Source organism: Centroberyx affinis, unplaced genomic scaffold (assembly GCF_046629955.1).
Source record: "Centroberyx affinis isolate AG114_WGS23_722 - 3 ecotype Tasmania unplaced genomic scaffold, CSIRO-AGI_Caff_v1 ptg001051l_1, whole genome shotgun sequence".
In the NCBI taxonomy this organism is placed as follows: domain Eukaryota; kingdom Metazoa; phylum Chordata; class Actinopteri; order Beryciformes; family Berycidae; genus Centroberyx; species Centroberyx affinis.
In genome coordinates, this window is record NW_027279604.1 from 104,739 (window position 1) to 132,420 (window position 27,682).

Here is a 27,682-nt window from a genome sequence, read left to right on the forward strand (position 1 = left end):
TTATTTCAGCAATTCGAATATCAGAAAGTAGTGACATGTGAATTGCATTATAACTGGTCCCTGTTTGAACTTGGTCACAGCTGCCTGCAGGCAGCAACTTCATGCACACAAGCACATACCCAAGCAACCAAACAGCCACAATTAGATTCCTGAGCTGTGTTACTAAGTACATCATGTTATTGTGTGACGGTATTGAGTTACAGATTTGCTTGTGACTAAAATATACATCATTCATTCACAATTAGGGCTGTCACAATAGCACAATTTCCCATGGTTCACAGTACATTTATCCATACATTATATTCTTTACAATTTGGATAATAATATATTAATGCTACCAACCCAAGCTGTTATCCTGTATGGATCATGAATTTTGATACTCATGATACTTAAGAAACTTTTGATAATACAATCCTTTCGGAAACTTTGGTATCACAGGTGTCATAAGATGTTTGGTATCATGCTACTTCGGTAGTATTTGAGTATCAAACAACCCTATTCACAATAGACTCCATTCAATAAGGCCTCAACTGGCTTTTCAGTTTCAAGTTTCAAGTTGTATAACTTTGCAAGTATTTCACAATACTTTAAAAACAACATTTTACTAATTCATATGAAATTCTCAAGAATTAAGAAAAAATATCTAGAAGGTTTACCAATGATTTACCCACTCAACCCAATTTTGGCATTTTACAATGTCTGTTCAACAGCGTGGCTTGGTTCAGATGAAATTGTACACAGGGGAGGACACTTACAGGTACATAACAGGTAAAATTAAAGGAAAAAAGACGAATGTCAGAACATTGGTGGTAGGAGGTTTCTGCTAGACACTGAATATATATTGTTGTGATTCTTCATGTCAGCAGCATCCTGAGCCTGTTTACCCGACACATAATAATCTCTAGTTGCCTCAACAATCTTTTTTACATTTTTACATAACAGTTTTACATAACAAAGCCAAGCAAATGGTTTTGAAAGGAGACCAGATAAGTTCTTACTAGCTACAAAACAAGTTATGCTGCCAGTATCAGCCCTATGGTTTTGCTTAATTTGCTTCCCAGTACTGTCACTATAGCAACCAGGTAAACAGGTATGGTGTGCTGTGACACGACGTGGTTTCTAGACTCTCTCACACACACACACACATACACACACACACACACACAGCTTGTGTTGTGTTGACCCTAATCTTAATAAGGGGTAATAAGGAACGAGCCCATCGAATGCATCAAATCTCCCCTGCTGGATTGGTGTGATCTCACCACAATAAAAACACACTGATTCTTCACACCAACATCCTCTCTCTCCATGCTTTTTTTAGTCCCTTCTTTCCCGTTAAAGTTATGTCTTAATTTCTCTCTTCCTCTTTTCCTCTTGGGAAGTTTTTCTCCCCTTTCCCTCTGTCCTCTTTCTCCACATTTTGGAAACTCTGCGGGTAAACCATGACTGACCATTCCTGGATTTTCCACCTCTTACTAACCCTGTCTGTATCCTTCTGTGGAGTCAGGGGAAAAGTCAGGGCCTTTGTTAAATAAACACTTGGTAATTCAGTTTCCCGTCCGTGCTCCCAGCTCCGTAGGGTGTGAGTGGGAGGGACGGCGCAGGAAGGAAACGAACGCTCGAAGAGCCTGGAATCGTGCCAGAATGGAGAAGCTGCTCAGGTGGCTTACAGGAAGGAACATTACCAGCAGTGTTGCGTGTTTTTAGCAAAGGGGAACCTCGGTTTGGCCAAGGGCACAGCATGATACACAATCTATCTCCTCACAGGCAAAACAATGGGGAAAACACCCAGTGAGAAATGCAAAATATCGCAAATAAGCACACATGCATGCACACATGTATGCTGCTGTGAAGTAGAAGTGCTCTTACTAAAGAGTGACTTGTTATTTAAACCATTATTATAACCTTTCATGACAACTCTAATAGCCCCAGGGATAACTATTGACCTGTGGTGAAATGATGACATAACAGGGAGAGAGATGACGGGCAAGGGCGTGCGCGTGTGTGTGTGTCCTCCAAGGCCTTGGGCTAGGAATGAACTAGCTCAGGCCAAGGATAGAAACCAGGTAAACAGGTATGGTGGACTAGACTGGGATGAATCAATAGATCAGAGTGGATTTCATAAGGATTTTATTTTGAGTAGATGTAATCTTGTGGCCGTCTGGGCTTTCAAAAGGCCCTAAAATAAGCAGTCAAACTGGAGCATTCGTGGAGCATTCGTGGATTGAATGCTCCCTTGAATACATTATGGCTAATATAAAACACACAGCTTGAAACTGTATATATAGACCAATGAGGATAAATCAAACAACGGACAAAGGAGCGTAACATTTGATTAAGTCACTTTGGATTTACAGCATTTCTGTATGTCTTTCATTTCAAACGCACACACACACACACACACACACACACACACACACACACAGTGCACAGTGTAGATACTAGGTCCATGTTGTGACTGTTGTTCAACTCAACCCAGCCATAAAGATTGCTGTTGCCATTACTTTGACTGGACAGAGTGCAGTCAAGGGTAGTTTTATCGCCACAGACGGTTTGAGTGTAGAAACACTCAAACTGTCAAGAGAGAAGACAATTTACATGGAAGTCTAACAGACAAGCCTCCAAACAAACACGGCAAATTGATCTTTCTCTGGTGCATTTTTTCCTGTGTGGGGTTTACATGGTGTGGCTACCAAGGCAGCAAAGCTTTCTCATTGAAACGCTCATGTAAATCTGGCTGCACTAGGCTAGGTGTTTAAAAGAAATAAGTTGAAGAAGGACAAATATCGGCAGGATTTAGAAACTTCATAGAAACTTCAAGCTTCCTGCTGAGAGGGCACACCCTGTCAATCAAACTGTAGCTATTATTAAACTTGGGAGTGTAGGGTGTGACGGAGATAAGAGTTGTCTAACCTGACGGGAGCTAACTGAATTTAAGGCGAGCACAATGAACGTCGGTATGTCTGTGCCTATGATTAGGATTGCTGAAAGCCATGACAGATGACCCAGCGTCTTCAGACCCTGCAGCCCTTTTCTCAGTGGCTCTGCGTCTTATCAGGACCGACATGCAAACTTCGCCGTGAACTGATTGACTTTGACACTGACTGTTTTCACTGTGTGTAAAATCATAGCATCTCATTATACAGTCACCTCTAAGGATACAGGAGGGGTAGCTAGACGCCTCAAAACCGAGCTGTATCACACTGTCCCGCGCTGGCATAGTTCCTGTACCTGCTGATTGAACGGTGCTGAGGAGAGACAATATAAACAGATTGCCATCAGCTGTTGATAGAAATCTGGGTTCAGGTCAGGCTCTGTTTTAAAGGATTGTATAGTCAGCAATGTATGCCACAGGGCTGGGATTGGTGTGTATGTAGCCTTTGTCCTGTCCAGCACAAAGACAACACAGGTATAGGTTAGTACTTTGTTGAATGAGCTGAGCAGCCTGATTGTAAGGCCTGCTAGGAGAGGTTAGGTAAGTAGGTAGGGAGGTGACGGCTACAGCTGCGGCCATTGTTCGGTCCATTATGCAAGTAAGACAGGTACATGCTGGTACTGGGGTAATGGTGACCTGCCATGGGGCCGGGCTAGCTAGGAGGGGAGGTGACAGGTGCGGATGTGGCTTTAATCAGAGCCCTATCTACGGCTCTGTCCTTTGTCCCCGGGCCTCCTCCTCCTTTGTGTGAGACACCCAGGAGTCGACCTGTCTAGACCCTCAGGCTGCACACTTATTCAAAGCAAAGACTGGGAGGTGCTGCTGCAGGACTCTAAATACAAGTCGTGTCCATGCAGTTTGTGTGAGCGTTTGAGTGTGTGTGTGCGTGCTTGCGTGCGCCCATGCCTGGTGAAACAGGAACCACCAAAAGCACACACCCGCACAAACAACTGAAATCCCTCTAATTTATGATCCCTGGGTACAAAGATTACATATCCAGACCCTTTGTCACTCACACGCGATTTTGCCCACACACCCAGGAGATGGCCAGAGAGAGAATGAGAGAGAGAGAGAGATTATAATAAGAGGAGATGGCCAGAGTGCAAATGAGAGAGAGAGAGAGAGGGGGGGGGGGGGAGATTACAATAAGCAACACAGAGGCCAAGATGAGGCCTGGGAGAATATTATATATCATAAAATAGAGGCTCTTCATGTGGCATTGTCATCATGCCCAAGACCATCGACTCCTGCTATTGGTCCATCTCCCAAAGCTAAATACCCAATCAGAGGGCTCTCCTTTGTTTTGTGGCTCTATAGCACATGGGTGCCTGTCAGTTCATTGTTGTTGTTTTTGTTCCAGATCTACATGGGATTAGCTGGCTTGTCATCTTAGCAGCAATTGTTTTTCTGCCTTGAGAGAGATTCTATTTATCTTAAAATTGAACCCCTCTTTTATATGATAAGGAGGTCTGACAGCAACAAAACGCTTATTTCCAGACCTTAGCTCAACAGTGGGAAATGTTCAAGAAGTTGACAGCAAACTGGCATAATGCCAAATGGCCTTATCAACATGATACGTCAACACAGAAAGAATTGGAGGCTGCGTTGGCAAAACGGCTCAAAATACCATACGCTACAAAACAAAAGAAAACATGATCTACATTATCATAAATATATGGATCCTGCAATTTATATATAAGAACAATGGAAATCAAAGGAAGACTGAAGTACCAAACAAAGAATATCTGCACAGAGCAAACACAATATTATGGTGGTGCAGCAGCTTTGTGCTGTTGGTGGTTGCAGCTCCCATCCTCCCTGTGAGCTGTGCTGCTGATCGATAGCCCTGTGCTGACGCTAAGGTAGCTAAGTGTACCAGTGTGGCTAAAAATAGCGTCTGCCTGGAGCATTACATCACTGAGGGAATGGGGCCCTAGCTGTCTGCCTGCCAGACCCTCCATCTAGACTCACATCCAAAACACTTAGTCCCCACCTCTCCCCTCCTCCAACCTTCCTCATCCCAACCTCTTCCTCCTCCCGCCCCCCACTCCCTTTCCATCATCTGCTCCACCCTTCATCTCCTCTTCCCCTCCTCCTCCTCCTCTCTTATTCACCTCCCCCTTCTCTCTAACAGCTACCGGTCTGATCTAGCTCGTTCCAGCCTCAGCCTGCACCCTGGGTGTTTCCTCTTCTGCCTTTGTTCAGAGAGAGATAAAGGGAGAGAGAGGTTAGAGAGAGAGGGGGGGAGGGAGAGAGAGAGAAATATAAGCTTATCATTCTACCCCCACTCCCTTCATCATCCCCTCACCAAAGTAAACCCTTGCGATCCATCAACTTTAGCTGTCTCATCCATTCCAATCCCTCCACCTCCCCTCTCTTCAGACCATTCTAGCAGCCTTAGTGAATTCAGTAAATATGGAGAATTATAAACAACCAATAACAAAGTAACATTATGACAGCTTTAAAAATTCTGCAACTATTCTGCTCTGCTGTGAATATTGACGTTCTTCTCATAAAATCAGTGGAGGGAATTCAGGAATGTGATTGGCTGCAGCAGGACTGAAAGTGTGTCAGTGAGAACGGCGTTCACTTGGAGAGTAAACATGTTTACTGCAGGCCTCTACAGCACATGTGCAAGCATCATCAATCTCCTCACGTGCCGCAGTCTTCGCATTCATGTGTGTGATCTATGTGTGTGTGTGTGCGTATGTGTGTGTGTGTGTGTGATTTACGTTCTGCACCGCATGGGACAGCCAGTCGCAAGAAGCGGGTCACTTGGGGATGGCTGGTAGGTGGGTTAGTGGGCCAGAGTGGGGAGGAAAAGGAGGATGAGAAGGAGAGAAGAGTAAGGTGATTTAAGATTGGCTGAGAAGGCACGTGAGGCTGTTAAGACAGACGGGAAGGTGGTGAGGAGAAAAACAGCAAAGCCCTACGTGAGCTGCTTCACGGCTCAGATGGAAACAGAGGCTGCGGCTGCCAGAGCACGAGGGGGAGAGACAATGAGAGAGAAAGAGGGAGAGAGAGAGAGAGAGAGAGAGAGAGAGAGAGGCGGCCTGAAATGTTACTTTAATCACATTAAAAACAGAAGAGAATAGACATTATGCAGTCCATTTCCACAACTATAAGGCCACTGATTTTGTGTCAGTGCTTTGTTACTTTTGAAAATAATGTTGCATTGTTGCAATGTTGCAAGACAATGTTATAAACAAAATACAATGACATACAACAGAAATGAGCGAAAGATTTACACTGTCACAGATTGCCTGTCAATCAATACAGACAAACACTTAATCTACTAAATAACTTTATGCTGAATACAGTGTAATGATTATTTGAATGTTCTAGTAAAGGGAAAGATAGTCATGCTTTATGGGAATATCAAAATGAAAAGGGCAAGACTCAAGTCGTTAGCTACCGGACGGTACAGTGCGTTCTACATTTTGAGTTTCACTGGATAGTTCACCACAACATACTCATACACCACAACATACTCTTTACATTTGTGCTAGTGAGTAACTATCTTGGTGGTTTTTAATAGCATGTTCAGTTGCTTAAGGTCGGAGTGTAGAAGTAAAGTTCACTGGTGTTTTAGGTCAAAACTCGGGCTGAGGCTTCCTGGCTGAGCCAGCTGTTAGCAAATAAACACCCACTCCCCTCCGCTCTGTTTCACATCCAAACAACCACCACAATCCCTCTGCAATTACTGACATCAGCACACATCGTGATACACTAGAAGGTGTGCATGTATATGTGTGTGTACGTGTGTATGTGTGTGTGTGTGTGTGTGCGTGAGTGAGAAAGAGAGAGAGACAGTATCAGGGTCCAGCGTCACGTACGCTGGGAGTGACTGATATATTCCCAGCATACATGACGGACGGACAGCCCGCAGGTTTTGGGGCTGCACAAAAGGCGGGCTTGTTGTGACATTCCAATGTTTCCTGCGTGACACAGCAATAGTGGGCTGTCAGCACTTTGTAGAGCATGAGGCAGCTAAAACAAGCTGAAACTACAGCGTCAACAAGTTTACAGTGTCATTAGTGTCATTAGTTCAACTCTGATTTCCTTGCAGATTAGCCTTTTATGCCTTTTATTATAAATCGTCAGGAAACAAACCCAGATTGCATAAATAAACAATTGTCAGTTAGCCTTCCTATTTAATGACAACACAAGAGGATGCAAACTACTCCAAATGTTATTTTTGCTATTGCTGCATCTCCTACCAATTCTCTTGCTAACTCCCTCACACAGGGAATCTCAGCAGTACCACCCACGTAAAACACATTCAGCAGCGTTCCAGCAGGCCTCCTCTCCTCTCTCCCATTCACACCTCTCTGAAAGAGTGTCTGTAGCTGGAAACCTACAGCTGCTTTCTATCACAAAAAGGCTGCTTTTTAAGATGCCTCTTGAATTTCCTTCCTCAACATCTGGTGTGAGCCAGTCTGGGGACCAGACAGAGAGCTCATTGGGCTGTGTGCATACATGATGTGTGTATGCATGTGAGTAACCCACAGTAGACAGCTGTAGTACGGTTACCATGGTTTCCTTACACCACTCAGGGTCATCAGACAAAATGCCACACAGCATACATCTTGAAAACATGGCTACTATTCAGTCACATTCACAAATACCATTTCAAAGATGTAATTAAAGACAGAGAATATACTAGAAGATATTATATACAGTATATATATATATCTCTAAGATATTATATATAGAAAGAAAGGAGTTTCATTATTTTCCACGGGTTTCAAGGCCCTTCAGAGTTCATGTGAAGCACAAAACTCAAAGCCCTTTTATTCATTCAATAGCACATGCCATCTTGCCATCTTCATGCAGGATCTATTCTGAATCTGAGAGAGGGAGAGAGAGAGAGAGGGAGAGAGAGAAAGAGAGAGAGACACACACAGAAAGAGAGTCTATACTATGTGAGACATGTCATCCTGACTGTGTCCATGCTCACCAGCCATATGCACACAGTCTGCTGATCTGATTTTGTGAAATTCAATTTGACAGTGCCATGTGGGTTACATCACAGGTAGACAGCAAGCTGGAGGCACGCGAACATGCACGTACTCGTGTCCGCATGCATGCACACCCACGGGTGTTTCCTTGGTGACCTGTTGCATCACCACCAGATCGGTGCTGCGGTCATGCTGCAACTAGCTATCAGGGGGATCACAATGCAGTGCCTATCTAATCACACTGATCAGGGATGAAGGGTGCATATTACATCATTGGCTCATCATGTCGGACCCTGTCAAGTCAGGTCATGAGTTCTGACTGGGTTTGAATCAAGTTATCGCTGACTTTGAGCGATTTACAAATAACCAACATTTGGGATAGCATAATTAAGCTTCTCATTCCCCCTCCAGAGACTTGTTGAGGCCTGCATGGACCTGCTAGAACAGTCTCATCCACTGCTGTCCAATAGGCCATCGATCCAGGAGGGATCCCTTCCATGCAGATTGGCTGATCTGCAGCAGCTCTAAGTATCTGTCAATGGACGGCTGTCAGCCGATCAATATGTGAAGGGTCCGGTCAAGTTAAGTACTGTATGCTCCATTCATTCCACTCCTGTCCACACATCCTGCTATACACAGCGTTGTGACACCTCACTCTGCCATTTAGACTTAATCACAGCTACAGCTGTACTGTCATGCACTGCATTATAGCTCTGTTGGCCCCTCTTCACCTACCATGCCTAGACTAGACTAGACTAGCACACCAATTTGCATCTGATTTAGATCATAAGGTTTACATGCAATCAATTCAAATTCCTAAAATGGAAAATGTAAGAATTTGGTTCATTCCTATACTTGGCGTTTAACTTTGCATTGTTTTAGCAATAAGGCTACTATGATTAATCCATAGAGGAATCCTTGTTTGGCTGTTAAGACTCTGTTTGTGTATATTAAGGGGCCAGCTGTTTACAGCTTAAACATCTGTGCAGTTTTCTGGTGAATCATTTCTAAGAATAAGAGAGAGAGGTTTTGTCTCAAAACATTTCTCTCCGGATTACAGTCCTGTAATTTATTACTGTGCTCCAAAAAGATGTCTAGTCATTAAATAGGAGCAGAGCTCTGGGGAGCCATTGATCAGGCAGCTCATTCACGCCTGCTGTTGAACTTGACTCTGGCTGTGGAGCAGCAGTGACCCCTACAGGTCACTGTGGGTCACAGCTGGAGGCTGGAGAAGCCCGAGATTGATCTGAGGTGGCTGAGTCAATGTTTTTGTTTGTGTGTGTGTGGTTAAGAAAGAGGATATGTACACACACGGCCACCTGTGCATGTATGTGTATGTTTGCATCCATTTATGCAAGTGTATGTGTGAGTTTCCTAAGGATGACATCCCAGAGCTGGCAGAGAGTTTCTTGGTGAATTTCACTTGTGTGTGTGTGTGTGTGTGTGTTTGTGTGTGCAATCTGTGTGTAAACTCCCATGCTTAAGTCATGCCTAGGACAATCCTGAGACCCAAGCAAAGATCCAAATAAATTGACTATGTGGGCTGATTACAATTTGCTGATAAGCCGGGAACAAAAGGCCTTAATATAGACACAGCTCTATTTGATTAGACACCATTTCCTTCCTCCATTCAATAGTTACTGATTCTTGGAGGAAGTTAGGCGACAGCATACAGCGCTCTCATTTTCTATTTCAGGCTTTTAAGATGGCATGATAAAGCTTATTCTTCTTCACTGACTGTCTGTCTGTCTGTCTGTCTCTCTCTCTCTCTCACTAGGGGCCCTACACTATAGTTTAAAATGGTTTAATGGCTTCAAATGGTTTCAACTGAATCTTCACAAATATTTACTGGATATTTAGATTAATATGAATAGTAAAATATGGGTAAAAACAGAACCCTTTACTGGTAAACATGTCATGTTGTAAGTTACAACAATTGGGAAACTGTTTAAAATCCTGTTCAACCTAACCTGGAAAACCAGTGCTAACAAAGAGCTAGAATGACAACACCACTGACCTCAATAGCTTCAGGGTAGACAAAACAAGTTGAATCAAATCAAACACAACTCCAACCATCAGGTTGGTCACGCTTTTTCACTCCTCTCAACCTCCAAAGTTCACTCCTCTCTACACATAAAGGCCTGCCAAGACAAGCAGGCAAGCTCCAAAAATAGAGCAGGAGATCGGGCACTTAGACAACCGTGGGGTGCTGGTTGGTTCATCAGTCATGGTGTTGACAGCCTGGTTTGATAAGGTCCCTGGTGACAAACTGACTGACTCCACTGAATCAGGCAAGAGCTGCCCGGTACGTTCTGAACTCGAGGACAATAGTCAGGCTAGGCCTAATTGCTTGACCAACAATTTAACAAAACTGAAAACAGCCTTGATGTGTACAGTGCTAACATTTGCCTTTCAAATTCTCAAATTATAATTCTCTGGTTAACACATTACAGCTCAAGGGAAGTAGTAGATCATGGATTTGGTTTATTCTGGATTTCGATGATTTAGAGCACAGGAAGTGGTTTGTACCATAAATCTAAAGTAATACGAGAGTAATGCACACAATATATTACAGCTGAATATCCATGTTTCCCATTTATTGTCTGCATGTGAATCTCTACTACATTTATTTCTTTGTATTGAATTGGTGAATGAACTGCCCGGCCCCACGTCCCAGGAGCTGTATTAACAGTTGGAGCAGTGCCGAACCATGCTGCTCCGTGCCAAGCACTCCACACAGTGACTTTTTTATACTGTCTGAGAGTATGTTTGTCTGAAGCATCCAGCCACCTTTGAACTAATTGCCCTTGGTATTGACAAGTTGTACTATTTGCTCTTGGATTATGTGCTGCTCCATGTCTCACAGCTCCCAGGAAAGGCATGAGCTAGTTACAGAGTCCTGATGAAGGAGGAAGGCCGCTGTGGCCTCCCGTTGCTGTGCTTTTTCTGGAAACGGGGGGAAAGTTCAGTGCTTCCTGGTAGTTTGTTTTTAGGGTCACCTGCTGTTAGGGCAACACAGACTTGGCAAAAATGAGAGTGTGACCTGATGTCCAGAGTCCAGAAAGGACAGAGTCTGAGGCAGCATGGTGGATGGTGAGGAAAACAATATGATTAATCAAACTCTTCACTTTGCAATATAAGAACACATTAATTAATAACACATACAGGTGCAGACAGGTGCACGGGCACTAGTATACACATTTGCATTTGCATGTCTGCACACAAATGAGGCACATACACACACACACACACACACACACACACACATATTTCCCCAAAGATACTTGCCATTCGCACAAGGCTGTTAAGGCTGTTAAACATAAACACATACACAAACACACACACACAATGCAAATACTACACTGATGAATAGCATCCTTTCTTTGCCATCTGCACTAATATTGAACAAAGTGAGTTAATGACTGAACTAAACTGGTTTCTCCTTATCGGTCACTGGTTTACCATGGAAACCTTTATTGGCCACTATTGGCCTGCATGAGCAGAAGACTACGTGTTTGTGTGTACGTGTGTGTGTGTAGGTGTGTCTGTGGATGTATCCTATTGGCTATCCCATGATGTAACTCAGATAAATGGTATGTACTATTGTCCCACCTTGGTAGATAAATAACTACACATAATCTTGAAGGGTTAGGGCTACAGAGGGTGGTTACAATACAAATACACTTGAATTTTGTATGAAGCGCACACAAATAAGATTAATTGAGTATATAGTGTACTCAGCATGTCACGAAAGAGCATGAGATGTGATGACATAAACTAGTGGGAGGGGGTTCATAGAATCAGCCGAGGGTCTGTAATCAGATTAAGGAAAAGCAACATGTGTCAGTATCATCAGTGGTCAAACTGATGACTCACACAGGATGTGGCCAGTCACGTCCTGAGGGAGAGAGAGAGAGAGAGAGAGAGAGAGAGAGAGAGAGAGAGAGAGACAGAGAGAGAGAGAGAGAGAGAGAGAGAGAGAGAGAGAGAGATTTTTGCCTTTTGCGGATCATAGACCATAGCTCCCTGCTAAGCCCAGCAGCAGGAGCGGGCAGGGAATAGAAACAGAGACATAAGTCCTCATTTTTAGAAATAGAGGTGGGGTGAGAGGAGAGGGAGGAAGGCAGGCAGAGTGAGAAAAAGACAGATCAAAGAACGAGTGAAACAGGAAAATAAAGAAATGAAAAGAAATTGACCAGTGAAAAATTACATATTACACAGTGTAGTTAGGCTTCATTCCTTAGCATCACGAGAGACGGGAAAAGCCAAGAAAGTCTATGCTCTTCCACCATGTAAGAAAATGAACAGACTTTGCTCTGTTGGATGGAAGGAAGAAACCTTTCTAACGGTGATAAACTGGAAGACGCCGAGTAGAATAGAGATGGGTCAGATAAAGAGGAGTCGGGACTACAGTAGGTGTCTATCCAGCCAGTGGAGCGTAATGTGACCCTCCCAAGAGGCCCTCTTCACCTCTCCACTGTCCTGTCAGCCCCCCCCCACACACACACACTGTACCACAGGCCCTGGCCCGTTACTTTATACCATTACATCACTCGCCTGCCATTAGCTAGGGCTGACAGACAGCACAGAGCTTAGCACTGCATTAAAATCTTATCAAGAGCATGGTGGGTACTTTATTTTGCTGTTTATTTTAAACAACTGCAACCAAAAATCATCGGCTCAGACTAGAGAGTAAAGAAAAACTCACTGGATAGAAATCTACTTTTATAAAAAGTGTGAAAATCCCTGCTATGTTCCACTGATCTAAAGGTCTGGGAAGGAATAGGAGAAGGAGGAAGTAAACACAGTCTTCTCCTCACTAATTTCTTTCTTCTACTCTCATTTTTTATCCAAACATTCATGGGGCCGATGAGGATAAGGCATACTCTCTGACATCAGCAAGATACACACACACACCCCACACACACTGTTTATTGATTTAATGATCGACTGGTCATAACGGGAATGGATAATCTTTCTCAGGAAAAGCAGACTCAGTCACCTCATTAAAAAGAACTGTGTTGCTCTTACGTTGTTCTAAAATGGGCAGGGTCATGTCTTGTGCAATTCGTGCGTCTCCTTTCCTGGAGAGCTGAGGAACAGAGTGTGACCCCAGCCAAAACCTAATCCCCCGCACCACCACCCCCCCCCTGACAACGGCCAGGAAGTGCGTTTTAGGAATCTCCACAGCAATCAGACAGTTTCTTTATTCTACTGAGAGACGGGAAGTAAGGGTGGTGGGAGGTGAGTGGGGGGTGGGGTTAATGTGTGTGTGCGTGTGTGTGTGCGCGCGCGGGTGTATGTCTGTGGGCTGAGGAGAGCACTTCTGTCTGCTGGATCCAGTCCCAGAGCTAACAGGAAATCCTTTATAACCAGAACTAAGAGTCACCTAAACACCTCCCAGATACTGGAATAAAACACTGGAACCACTGGGAGTAAACACTCAACCAAGTGTGTGGGAATGGCTGAATAGGATGTGGAGTGCTATTAAATCACAATGGATGAGGAATTAAATTGTGTTTTGTCTTTGATAGAGATGGAGAGACGATTTTTCCGTTCCCACAAAGCCCCCCCCCACCCGCGCACACACTCTGCTGAGCACCTGATTTGAATTGATGGGGAAGCAAAAATCTACCTGGCACACCGTATTACTTTGCATTCTACTATGGATGATTACAGTGGTCTTCTTATGTAGCTGACCAACACTTGTGATATGATCGAGTTAATAAAAGGCACATATATTATGTCATCCTGCAGGTCAGAAAATGGCTGGGGCACCAGTGATTATCTCCTTACATAACACATGACTGTAAAATACCGTTCTCTGCAGCTTCAGATGACAGGGAGAATTCCAGCAAGTCACTCAAATGAAGATGTTGACATGCAAATCCAATTAAATCAGGTCCAACAAGAACTTGAACTGCGCAGGAAAGCAAAGTTGTACGTTTAATGTTTAAGGTACGTGCACAACGCTACAGAAGAACACTCTACCCCAAGGATATGCCAACACAAGAGAAAGAGAGGAGAAGAGAGAGAAGAAAAGAGACTTCTTCACTTTTCCGTGGACCACTCTGAAGATCTGAAGAGACAAACAGAGAAACTAACTCATGCCATGTTAGGAAAAAAATATTTCGTTCTGTATCTGGGGTCTGTGGCTGTAGCCTGAAGGCATAGAGTGACTAAGAACCACTCTTTAAAACTACTGGGAAAGGGATGAATATAAATGAGATGGGAAATTGCCCGGGGTGCTGAAAGATAGGGAGGGGGGAAACAAAATAAACAGATGCTCTTTAGAAAGAATAAATAATCCTCAGTTTGAATAATATATTAGATGTGAGGATGTTGGAATGATGGGGATGTAGCACTTTCAGAGTTTGAGAGTCTCCACAGCAGTGGGCTTGTGTTTAATGTGGCTTGTGTGGATGCCAATCTGGGCACAGTCACAAAACCTGGTCTGCATTTGCACTTGTGTACACTGACATACTCCCTGCCTTCAGTCATGTCAGTTGTTAATGGCATTTGCTCTCTGATTGCCCAGGGTAAATGTGCGTTATTGCCGCTCGTGTGAAGAGCCCTAACATGTTTGACACACACACACACACACACACACACACACACACACACACACACACACACACACACACACACACACACACACACACAGACAGGTGAGCCTTGCATACAGCACATAGCCACTGGGTAAATTTCCACTCCACACAGACAATCTTCAGTTGTCTTGCTGAGGGGAGGGCAAACTGCTGGCCTGGGCCTGTCACCGCACAGCCTCAGATGTGAAATACACACACACACGCACACACACACACGCACACACACACACGCATGCACAAAGCCCAATCACTCACAGTGAGAGGTCTCTCCATGGAGGTGGTGGATGGTACAGATCATTCTTTTCCCTCAGTGTGAGGTCTGACGTCTGTATCGTTGTCAGTGGCCTTTCTCTGTCACCCTGTGGGCGTCTTGACAGCAACACAGGTCAGTTGGCACATCCCGTTTGACCCCCCCTCCCCAACCCCCATCACACACCCCTCCACGATGTTCTTCCTTCTGCAAAGCCATCTTACAAAAACTGTCGGCCTACAGAATATATCTCACACACATCTTTAGAGATCCTCCCTGTAAAACACCCGTCTCACCGAGTTATAATGCCAATCCTTGAACTTCCTTTGATTGTGCAAGTTTTAGAAGAAAGAAAAGTTCTGGCATGACTTCTTGACCACTATCAAAGCATTCAAAATGCCACTGACGGCATTAGCTTACACATTTAATATTCACTCAAAAACAATCATACAGCCCGCATCAGCTGCCTGGGGACATTGAAGACGAGATGGAACATTTCCCTTTCACCATGCAAGGCTTTTTTTCGGTGTTGCTCTGAGAATAGGGCTATTGCTGCTGTAGCTTATCTTCTTGTACGCAATTCCCTGGCTGCAGAAGCAAAACTGAGGATGTGAAAATATGTGGTGTGCAGAAATAAGGCCCTGACAGAACTTAGGAGAGAATAAGACGATGGATAGACTTGATACAATTCTTTGTAGCATCAGAGTCACATTAACCATGTTAGGTTTGATAAGTGTCTGTCTAGTGTGTTTCTTTTTCTCTGTCTTTCCTGCTCGTTCTCCCTCCGTCTCTCTTACTCATCTTTCCATGGAGGTTTAATAGCTAAAGATACTATCCTCAGGCCTGTGACATCCTACAGTGCCCCAACTGGAAACTAGGAAGGTAGGAAGGAATGCAGACAAAGACACTGAGCGAGATAGACAGGTAAGTAGGTAGGTAGTTAGATAAATAGATCCTAAAGCCTCCACCTCCACTTCTACTCCTCCATCTCCTCCACCTACTCTCAATCCTCTCACAGAAAGGCGAGATATTATTCTACATCTTTCTAGCTAGACTGTAGCTGCTGCAGAGGGAGATAAATCAAACCGGCAGCTTTAATTTTCTCCCCACAGAGGGCAGCGTCAGTGACTAATTACAGCCCGAGCGCCGCAGATGGAGAACCATCTCTGTCAGAGGTTCTTGGTGCTGGACCTGACATTTCAAATCAATGGTGAAGCATGACCAAGGTTCAAACCCCCGAGGTTCAGGAGACGTTTCAGCCACTAATCACATCCCTTCTACCACAGATGCAGAAGCATTGGCCTTTTTCATAGAGAAATTCAACACTTGTCCCCTCCTAATGCCTATCAAGACTGTAAATATAAATGTTGGGGTGGGATTGTAATTCAAATCCAGGGTTGCAGATGCGTCAGTTCAACAGCCATAGAGGACTAATGCTGGCTCTTCACTGACACATCAACTGACTGACATTGTAGACATTGCAGACCTCCTTCAACATACTTTCATTGCAATTTTGATTCTGTGGTTATGAGACTGGCGCTGCTAGTCAAATGCATGTAAGCCTCTATGTAAGACGAAGGTGTGCAGACTGATATCTCCAGCCACCTGCTAGTATAGGATTTATATTCAGTATACGTACATCACAGGACTGTATACAGTGTGACCTGCTTCAGGGACTTCAATCACATTTCAGTACGTGAGTGAAAGCTGGTTAAATATAGCCTGTGGCGTGGTGGAGCTTGGTCTGTTTACCCTGATAGAAAATGTTGACCTCAACGAACTCTTCGGCTGCATGTCAAAAAACTCTGGGTCATATCAGACACACAAACACAGACACACACAGACACAGACACACACACACACTGACACTCAGGTTCTTTGTGCTACACTATTAAAAGAATAAACAGGGCTCTACAGTGATGTTTTTTTCCAAGAACAATGTACTGTACCGTGCAATCTGTGAAAAGAGCTGAACATGACTATCCTCACTTATAATCCCATGGGGAACATTTGCTTGTCTTATTGTTTGCTTTTATTCTTATCATAAATATGCATTTTAGTAGCATATCCATTAAAATGGCCGTACCGCTCGATAGTAAGATTCTAAGATAGTAAGATTCTGTTTTGATCAACCAAGTAAAAAGATTCCATCCCCGAGGCATCAGTAAATTAGTTTATTTGTGGGAAGTGAGCAATTAAGCTTCCAGAGTGATGAGACATTTAATTTTTTCTGAAAGGAGGCTGAATTGCTAAAGAACTTCACATTATCCCTTAAGCGCTACCCCCTGAATCCCCTGGATCTAGGCATCTAATTTGACCTTCAAGTGGATAGATGCAGATTAGCTCCCATTGTGTTATTTAAGCTTAGGGTTGATAATTAATATTACCCTGTTTTATTAGTCTACGTACATCAAGAAGGAAACAAAAACATTGGATGGTTGAGAGGATTCCCGTGTTCTTTTATCTACCACGATTATTGAAATTAGACATCCAAACCTTAGGCAGATGCTGGACACAAACACAAAGATTACAGAAAGACGTTGGAAGCAGACTTCACAAACAGATCTCCTCCCTGGGGTTGGTATTAAAAGGAAGTTTTGCTTTTACTCTCTCCAGCTAGCCTTCTTAGATCTAAGATAGTGCACAGTTAAGTGAGGAGAATGACGTCAATTGGTCTATTTTAATTCAGCACATCCTGCACTGCGCGCTCATCATTACCTCCAAAATATTCCCAACAGCAACAGATGACCAGAAAGAGCACATTCAGTTACAGGCCTTCAGTGTGACGGTCTGCAACACAGCTTACCAGGCCTTCGTCGGCCGGCCTTGACTAGAAGGCCACACAAACACATGTATTTTATAAACTATACCTCACAATCTCAGACACGCGTGCGTCCAAGAGAGAAGGCCTCAATGTACAGTACAGTATCAACAAGGAGACAGAACAGGACGGAATTTTCCATCCAAAACCCTTTTAGGTTCAGGGGCTCTGCTGGGGCCATAAACAGGTCGAGCCCGAGGTGGTTAGCCCCCAACGACAGTCTGCTTTAGTAGGGGCTCGTGTTTGTCAACCAAAGAGAGTGGGGACCAGTGGAAAATTACCAGTCCCGCAATCACTCACACACACACACACACACACACAGAGTCGGGACCAGCTGAAAGGAGTGAGCTCCTTGACGGTAACTCCCCTCCAGCCACATATCTGTCTCGCTCACCGCTTACATGACAGCTTGCGTTTTTAATGGGCTCGGGTGCGGGGGGCATGGTTCTGTTGTCAGGACGCGCCGGCCCGCAAAGGATGCAACCACCACATTTGTTGATGATGTGTGTTCAGCTCTGTGCACAATTCTAAGAAAATATCGGTGACATCTCTAGAGGCTGGAAAGGGGGGCTGGGGGTGTGTTTGTGCGTGTGTGTGCTGTGTGCATTCATGTGAAAATATGTTTTTATGTAAAGGTGTATATGTATGTGTGTGTCTTCTCTGTGTGTGTCAGTATGTGTTCATGCAAGCATGAATGTGTGTGTGTGTTGCATTATACACAGAGTGTGTGACTGTGTCAATGTATGTGAGCTACTGATCCATACAACTTGGAAAATTGATCTGCAGAGAGATGTATGCCTCTATAACCACTTGCAAAGGTTCCCTATCCATCTACATTTAAGGCCATTATTATATTGCTTCAGAGAGAGTCAGTAGATGGGAGTAGATGAAAATGCCAGAGAAACAAATGGTGTTTTTCCAAAACTGAAACCCAGAGGCTGGTGTGGGAGTATGAAGGCCTCAGCCTGACTCATAAGCAGTGCACTGTGGGTGTTAGTGCTCGCTGTGGCCCGTACAGTGAGCTACTACAGTACTGCACAAGGGGCAGAAGTGCATTACCTGGGTCCCAAGGCAGCCCACCATCATGTGAGTGAGCAGTTTGGCAGCAAACATGGGGAAACGGGAGCAGAGCACGTGGGATATGATGGCCAAGGCAAAGCCTGAGGAGGGGGAAGAGAAAAACATGTAATCTATGGAACTACTATCAATCCTACAGTGTTTTACATAAAATCAACATTGTGATCATTCATAACTGTGTGGGCAGAATATGGAAGATGAAACCATTAGATGTAGCCAACTATGAGTCGGTTATGAAACTAGAGAAGGAGAGAGACAGACAGAAAGATAGAGAGAGAGGGAAACAGACACAAAAGAACACACAGGAAAACAAGAGAAGACAAATGCGGAACAGAAGACACAGACCGAAGACGCTGTCTACCTGAGATGCAGATGAATCCCGAGGTGTAGAAGGCCTCGTTGTAGGATGCGAGAGCAGCAATCTCTGCGTAGGCCGTGTAGACAGACAAGTGGGAGCAGGCACACTCCACATAGTTCCCACTGTCTTCCAAAACTCTGCAAAACTGACCGTCTGATAACCAGCTAGAGGAGAGGAGAGGAGAGGAGAGGAGAGGAGAAGAGAGGAGAGGAGAGACAAGTTAAGACACCACATGAACAACAGAGCATAACATTACACAGACAAGGCAAATAACATGGCAAGGCAATCAGCCTGAGGTATCATCATGTCTGCGAGTGTGAACACCCAGCTCTGTGGTGTTTTGGCTTGTTTGGGTGTTACCTGCTGTCACCTTTACACTTCAAAGACGTGCGTGACAATCCCAACAACAGTCATATTTGTGCTAGAATTAATGAGCCTAATCCACATCTTTGGTTACACAACCTGCAGACAGGTATTATGAGAGCCCTCTTCAATAGCAAAAAAACAAGGTCCTGTATAACATTTGTTTTAATTTTGACCTGCCATGGGACAATGGGAATGTGAAACTTAAACAACCTCCTTTCCCTGTCTATCGCTTTATTTCTCCCTCTATCTTTTTTTCTCTTTCTCTCTCTCTCTCTCTCTCTCTCCATATCAGTTCTCTCATCTGTTTTGGAATACGTCTCCCAGGCAGCTCTTCCTGGCCAAACCAAACCTGCCAAACCTTAGTCCGTAACAGCCTGTTCCTGCCAAGTCCCGTTCCAAGCCCCTGGAATGTCCTCGACAAACTGACTGCGAGTGGGAGGATTCAAAGCGGAGGGGACTGACGCACAGATGTCAAACAGGAAGTGATGTGACTTCACGCACGGTCACATAGAGGCCTGGGTCAGGGGTTGAACTTTAACCTTTGCACTTCACGTAGCAAACTGGCCTTACTAACCCAGTGTGTGAGGATGACAGACATAAGTGAGCATAGAGTCTTAGAACATATTCAGATGGTTATGAATGTGAATAAATGTGTATCAGAGGCGTTTAAATGATTTAATTGAGAATAATGAGCAAAAGAAAGGGAAAAAAAGTGAACATGTTTTTGTAGACAACACATTGACTTAAACAATTGAACCATTGAAACTTTTGGACTCAGTGTAGTCAAGATATTTGGAGTGGCATCTTGTATTTAGTTAAAAGTACCTGACAAAATATCTTGTTATAGGGAGAGAAAACAAGTTCATAGTCTCACAGATGGAATATTTCATTAATGAAAAAGAAAATTAAAAAAGAGGGTTACCTCTCAGCGGCCTGGTTCCAAAGAAGGCACAAGGACTTGCCCGGTTTAACCCGCGGGCCGGGGGTGTGGATACGATACACCACCTCATTACCATCAGCCAGGGGTCGCGAACCTCTGCCCTGGATGCTGGCTGAGAATACCTTGAGATAGAGAGACAGAGACAAAGAGAGTTCAGCTGTAAAATCCACTGTAACTTTCCGGAGAGCTTATATTGGGACAATACTGCCACCTGCTGTTTCAGATCAATACATTTCTTCAGTGGTCTGTAGCATTTTGTGACAAAGCAGGATGGGGTATCATTAAATGATACTCCTACTGAGGTGATCAATTATAGATTGACTTTAATTTCATTAGGTGGTATTGGCGGTACAGAGCCTCTGTTACACGGTTGGGGAGAAGGCTGTTTTGCTACTCCAACTCTCTAAGTAAACAAACTACAGTATTTCATTATCGTTGCAATGAATCATAATCAATTTCAACACAATCTGATATTCTCTTGTGAGTATACAGGAGACTCTATGTAATTCAAAAACACCACATTATAGAACAGTTAATGCATGCCAATGTGAAATGAATGACCTGATGTCTAGAATGTCCCAGCAGGAAAATATAAACAATTGTCGTAGGGTGAATTTCCCATGAAGTGAAACTATCTCACTGCCTACCTTCCCATTCAGGGAGGTGGCTTTGTCGTTGGTGAGGAACCAGTGCTCAGTGGTGTACTCGGTCAGCTGAAGCCGTCGGCAGGCTGAGGGTGCCAGGGTGCCCGCAGTCGGGGCCGGTACCTCCAGCAAGGTGTCGGGGAGCCGGAAGGTGTCTGCATTGCGGCCCGTGAAAAAGTATCCATTGATCTCAGTGGGGTACAAGTGGTGGGCAGAGATGGACATGTACGGGCAGCTGTCCAGGATGACACTGCCTCTGTGGAAATTACACAAAGATACATGAAAGAAGTATACTGATTGTGAACATCTAGCTAAAAATTATAAGAATGGTGTATTTATGTAACATGCATTGTATAGTAGCATACATTTGGAAGGGAGAAATACTACTATGTTCAACATCTTAACATTTCATTGCACACAAAGCAGAATATCACACAAATCTCTGAAGACTAAGACCCCAAAAAGCCTTCTGCACATTTGATTCCACCCTTTCTGAGCGGGAGGACTGACCTCTGCCCCTGCTCTCCACACTGGCTGTGTGTGAGGAGGGAGAAGGCGAATCGCTCGGCCACCTCAGCCAGCTGGCTGACGCCCCGGGTGTCGGCTCGGCTGGAGTTAGCCATGGCACACAGCAGGTCATAGGTCAACCCCCGGCTGCTCTCCTCCATAGGGGTCCTCTCCGCCTCCGCAAGCACCTGGCCCAGGACCAACAGAGAAAACGTGTGTGAGGAGAGGCATGGTGTGCAAGTGTGTAATGGTGTGTATGTGGTTGAACAGGGGTTGTAAATGAGTATGCGTGGGGGTAATAATGGTGCACACATGTATGTCCTTGTGCATATGTGTCTGTCTGTCTTGACTATGACCAATATTTTCCAACCCTCCGACGGCATCTACAGATATCATCCAGCATACACAGAAAACCACCCACCATAATGGAATATGAGTAACAGATAGCAACCGGTGATTCACAGTCAGCGAGAAAAAGTAATCCTATATTACAATCCATCGAGAATCTATGTTTGCTCTAGCTGCATTTGTCTACTCTTGTTTGCAGTTGTATCTGTCACTGATATACTATGTGTGATCCGTGTTTGACTTAGCTCTTGAGCGCCACGTTTCTTTGTTCCACCACTCCTGGCTCTGTCACTGCTGCTTTCTTTGGTCTAGGCCTCACTGTTATGCAGTTTAATGCGTTCATCTTTCTCTCTCTTTCTCGCTCTCTCTCTCGTCCCACGCTTTCTCATTTTCAACAACTCTCCTTTCTTTCCTCCTTCATTTCTGCTGTCTCTGCTCCCTCTCTTCCGCCCCTCTTTAAGGTCCTCCGCACTCTCTCCCTCATATTAAATTACAGTGGTGTCTCCGCTTGTCTGGAGGCTGACTGAGCCCGATGTGTAGACTCTAACATCAGAGCAGCGGTGATGCAGTAGTCGTGCAGGGTGACATCCGAGACCTTTTCAGAAGAGAAACTGGTCCTTAGATCTGTCAGAGTATTGTACAGGAGGTGATGTATGCCCTTTAGGGTAGAGCTGCATGACGCAAACTACTACACTGACTCACTGGCTAAATGTGGTGAAAAAATGACAACACAAGGACATGCAGACACAAATATTTCCCTCATTATTGAGTAAAAAGAAAAAAAAAAGTTTGAGGCTTTCTGTGTAAATTTAAAATCAAATAAAAATCAATGAAGATGGGCAGTAAAGCATCATTCTATTCTTTCAGAGTTAATTATCATCTGTTGTCTTCACCTCCAATTTCAATGAGGGTGATTGAAAAAAGGGAACAGGAACATAATTTGGGTATTAATGCTTTTCTTCCTCTATCTTCTCTCCAACCCTCTCACCTTCCCCAGAGCTTCGAACACGGCGCTCATCTGCTCCGGAGTGAGAGGAGTGGAGACCTTATTGATCAGTCCTTGCAGCGCCCGCTCCAATATGATCGGATCAAGTGGCTGATGTAATTGGTCCAACAAGGCCCACACAGCCTGGCTGTCTGCGTTCGACACCAGAGTGACGTTAGCCAGCCCGTACTCCGGGTGCACCCTGGCCCCGCCAGAAGCTCCGTACAGCTCCACCTGGAAGCGCTTGGGTGTGGGGTTGGACGAGGCCTGCTCAGGCGTCAGGGTGATGTCCAACGACGCGCTGCGCTGGCCCAGATCGAACGTCAACTCGCCCTCCTGCTTAACGAAGTCCCTCCTTGCTACAGCGGGCCAGATCATATAGGGACCCACCGCCTCTGCCCGGGGAAGCTCCTAGAGGCAAAACACAGACACAGGGGTGTGTGTTAAATTAGGATGGATAGATGGAAAGAGCGAGTTGAGGAGTGACAGACATGAAAGCATGGATGGGTGAATGGATGTTTGACTGTATTATTATTCTGCAAAATACTTCAAAATGTCAGGTGCTAACATAATTTGTCTGGTTTAAAATATACCCACAAAATCAAAAGTACAAAAAGCCACAATCTGATGGAAGCACATGAAAGCAGATGTATTGTAAGACCTCATGTCTATTTGATATCAAACCAATATTCTCACAACCTGGTTCATTACTGCGAGATGAAAGCAGATGACGTGGCCATGTGTCCCAGTGATGTTTTTGAGTCTTGTAAAGTGCACTAGACATTCTTTCCTTTGATCTGCAATATCAAATAGTGTGATTGCCAGTTTACATCAGCCACTGAGCTAGATAGCGAAACTATGGATCAAACACATATCCCATGATCGTTGGCAGAAAGGGAGAGAAGGGAGGCAGGGAGAGAAGGGGAAAAGGGAGAGGAGGAGAGAAGGAGGGAACATTGGTCTCTTTGAACTTGATAAACATCAATAAAACCCAATCTGAGAGCTGCTTATCATGACCAGGTCCTGAACCACAATGAAATAAATAGCTGATTTCATTTGGCCTCTTATTATTTTAGATGTGAAATAACAACATGACTGCAAGATTAAAGGGCAGATTGTCAGTTTCAAGGGATTTTCAACCGTATCAGATGGAATGTTAAAGAACTGCCTTTTTTGTTCATGGTCCTCCATTTCAAAAAGCCTGTACAAATTAAGATTATATCAAATAAAACAGTTATATTTACTATGTTGTACAATGTTTCGTCCGTTATTAATCCAGTTTTGAATCGTCATGCTCCTGCAAGATAGCTTCATGATCGATGTCCAACTGTACCATTTTTTTTCCTACACTAATTTTCCCGTAACGTTTAATAGGAAAAAATTGCACAGAGAAAAGACTACAACAGTTGTGACTACAACATCCCAATCTCGGAGCTCTGCCCTAGGAGCATGACATAAAGTAATTCAAATTTTCTAACTGCCTGATGTAATGACAGTGTTATGAAAGAGTCAGATTAGATTAGAAGATCAGTGTCTGCTGGAACTCAGAACTAGAGCCATCTTTACACAGAGCATTTATATCATCGCTGGTTATTGGTGGACATGACCCAGGAATGATTTCTGTGTAAAGATGTGAAGCCGGGGAAAAAGGAGGTTAAAATAACCTGGACATGACCCACCTCACACCTAGGAGAAAAGCAGGAGAAAAGCTGGACCTGACCCAGTATTTGTTCTGTGTAAAATAAAGCTGGAGAAATTCCTGTGCAAATGCCATGGTAACCATGGTAACCACCTGCCGCCACAACAAGCCTCCTTCACCTGTGCGTAAGGTGCGCCTGTAAGTTTGGCTATGAGCAGTTAACTGTGGCAAACAGTCAATTGCCATCTACTTGAGGTGAGGGAGAACCACAATAAATCAAAGCGAGGTTAATAGAGACTTGGCTCTGATTTAAGCAGTTTAGCTACAAAAACTAGAAATATTAATGGAAAAGTCTTGAATCTATCAGACTTATACATGGCCTAGTTTTAAAACAATATCACACAACAATCAGGAGATAAACAACGTTTATTGTTGCATGAGAGACAGTGTTTCCTGTGGATCCCCCTGCCGCAGTGTAAAGACGGTCATACTGGGTAAAAGGTGGATAACGAACACTTGTGGAAATTGATCATGATTAATGCTATCCTGGCTCTGCTACGGCATTTTTAGCCGGGTCAGCTGTGTAAAGACAGCTTAAATCAGATCACACAAAATCAGGTCAGAGAGAGACAGACAAACATGGTTCAGGTGTTAGGATTTCAGTGATAGAGGGGAAATCTTACCTGGATGAGTAAATAGATTAAATCAGAATTGGCCTAGATTGAAAATTAGATTTTCCACCACAGGGAGTGACACCATCAAGGCAAAGTTGAGCATAAGCAGCAAGTAGTTGATCATGCACATGTGTTACATACAAGATAGCAGTGTTACACACCTATTCCGGCAGTGACCAATATTGTTTCAAAACATTTGCACCACATTTGTTTGTATGCATTTGTGTGCCATGTGTATGGGTGTGTTTAGTTACTGCATATCTGTGTTTGTTACTCACCAGCATGCGGTAGCGTACAGACATGGCTGAAGCCGTGCTCGCCTGTCTGTAGACCTGCAGACTAAGCCTTTTGGTCTTCATAGTGGCTATGGGCAGTCTGGAGCCCACAGCAAAGTACACCAAGCCCCGAGGATCATCGCTCTCCGCCAGGGTGATGTTGGCAAAACGAGCGGTCTGATTGATGGCAGCGCCGTCACCAACCTCATAAATCTCCACCAGGAACCACGCCTGGTGCTCCGGTTCCTACGGCAACACAGATGAGGAGCTGTGTAAGCCCTAACTTTTTGATTTGTGAACCCTTTAAGACATTATTATAATTGAGACATTATCCCAAAACATTTGCTGTCTGTTGTTTATAAACTATGGTGCATATCTTTACAGGAAGGTAGAATCTTATCTTATTATATTACATCAAACATACTGTAAATCTAAAATGCTTTTTTGTCTGTATTGGAATATAGGAAATGCAATGTGCACCATGTGGGCATGTATGTGTCTGTGTGTGGCAAACTGCTTCTGATAACCCACTCTCACAGCCCGCTATCAGGACAGGATGTGGGCAGTGGATGGGCAGGAATGCCAGTGAAATGAGAGGACGACGAAAAGAACAGAAGAGGAGGATGGACGCCATAGGGAGAGGGGGAGGAAAGCTTGATCTCGGAGAAGTGTCTCCCTGTCCTCCTATGAGTCTGCTCTAATGACTGTGTCCCTTGCTGCAAATAGCTGCAGAAGCTAACACTTTATGGGATTACAAGATGAGGAGAAAGGCTGCTGCCTTTGGTACGGACATCAGACCTCCCACTGAGAGAGAAGAATGATCTGTGCCAACCACCTCCTCCACAAGTGAGGCCTCTCACTGGCACTGATTAGTGAGGCCTCTCACTGGCACTGATTAGTGAGGCCTCTCACTGGCACTGATTAGGTTTTGTTTGTTTTGTTTTATGTGTGTGTGAGTATTTATATGTCATCCGTTATTATTATCCACTCTCTGTGTCTCTTTCTCTCTCACCTCATCATCCCGGACCTCCACAGTGAGAACACAGATGATCTCTCCTCTCCTACACAGCACAGTCCCTGAGGTCTGCAGCAGCTCTCGGGTCAGGTTGACTCCATTGTTGACCAGGTCATGATCCACCTTGCTGAACGTAGCTCTCCACAACACCTGCACATCCCCAAAGGCTCTGCGCAGAGGGAGACAGACCACACTTAATAACTAGACACAGAAAAAACATTACATTGACTCACTGGTAGCTGAAAACGCAACTATTTCCATTGCTTTATGAAGTGTAGTTCGATTACCTGTTTTCCTGCCTCTGAAGGTAGAGCAGAGCAGTTCTGTTCTCTGAATCCTCATCCAGAACTTGGCCCACCACAGAACTAAGACTGAACCCCACTATACCGTTATGGAAGTCACTCTCTGGCATGGATAGAGGGACAAAGAGAGAGATAGAGAGATAGAGAGATGGTGAGTACAAATTTGATTACTGTACAACCGCATAGCCATTCATTGTGTAATCAACGATATACTATACACCGAATAATCCAATATCTGACCAGGGAAGTGATTATGTGAGAAGTAAGTGCCATGAGACCCGAAATAGTATTTGGAGACTAATGTCGGGGCAACATTGACCTACTTTCAAATGAAATTGTATTAGTGAAACTGGAGCAGAATATTGAATCACTCTGTGAGATAACAAAGTCATGCCTGTGGGTCCATTTGATTTGGGCAGGGAAGTGATCCTCATGAGACACTTGGGATTAATCTAATGTAATCATCAGGAGAGGATGGAGTCCAGGAGGACATAGCAACAGATTTACACGTTAGATAAGTTTAATTCGCCAGCATATACTGTAAAGGAGCCAATGATCAATACTACTTAATTCTTGATGCTCGGTGTATACCTGACTCTGGAAAATAAAGATCTTTCTGGCTTTATCTTACCAAGGATAATGATTTTGGCAAAGGCCCCAAAGCCCTGCTGGTCTGGACTGTCAGTGATCAGCGCCCCTCCCTCGGGGTCACTGAGGTAGATGAAGAATACTTCCCGTCCCTCGGGCTCTGAGTCATCCAGGATGAGGAGGATAACCTCTGCCTCGCTCTGCCCGGCCTGCAGGGACACTACAGTGGACTCCAGTTGGAAGTCCTGCCCCTCCTTTGCCAGGGTCCCATTGGGTTCCAGAGCAAAGGGCAGAGGTGAACTTGCCATGCTTCCACCTGGATGAAAATACACAATTAGAAGCAAAGATATAAGCACAGTAAATTACAATATATTTTCATTCCAATACTT

At 44.3% G+C, this 27,682-nt stretch overlaps 1 protein-coding gene across 1 annotated transcript in view; it reads right to left on the reverse strand.

Annotated features, from left to right (window-relative positions):
* The window catches only part of adgrv1 (adhesion G protein-coupled receptor V1), a gene marked incomplete at its 5' end in the record, with an annotated part of 117,162 nt that overhangs the window by 39,570 nt on the left and 49,910 nt on the right, over nucleotides 1–27,682 (reverse strand). The window contains 10 exons of the mRNA XM_071522979.1: nucleotides 18,635–18,735; nucleotides 19,014–19,174; nucleotides 20,299–20,438; nucleotides 20,964–21,216; nucleotides 21,471–21,655; nucleotides 22,804–23,211; nucleotides 25,392–25,634; nucleotides 26,401–26,572; nucleotides 26,691–26,808; nucleotides 27,337–27,609. Of these exons, the coding sequence (XP_071379080.1) occupies nucleotides 18,635–18,735; nucleotides 19,014–19,174; nucleotides 20,299–20,438; nucleotides 20,964–21,216; nucleotides 21,471–21,655; nucleotides 22,804–23,211; nucleotides 25,392–25,634; nucleotides 26,401–26,572; nucleotides 26,691–26,808; nucleotides 27,337–27,609 (2,054 nt within the window). The remainder of the gene's footprint in view (nucleotides 1–18,634; nucleotides 18,736–19,013; nucleotides 19,175–20,298; nucleotides 20,439–20,963; nucleotides 21,217–21,470; nucleotides 21,656–22,803; nucleotides 23,212–25,391; nucleotides 25,635–26,400; nucleotides 26,573–26,690; nucleotides 26,809–27,336; nucleotides 27,610–27,682) is intronic.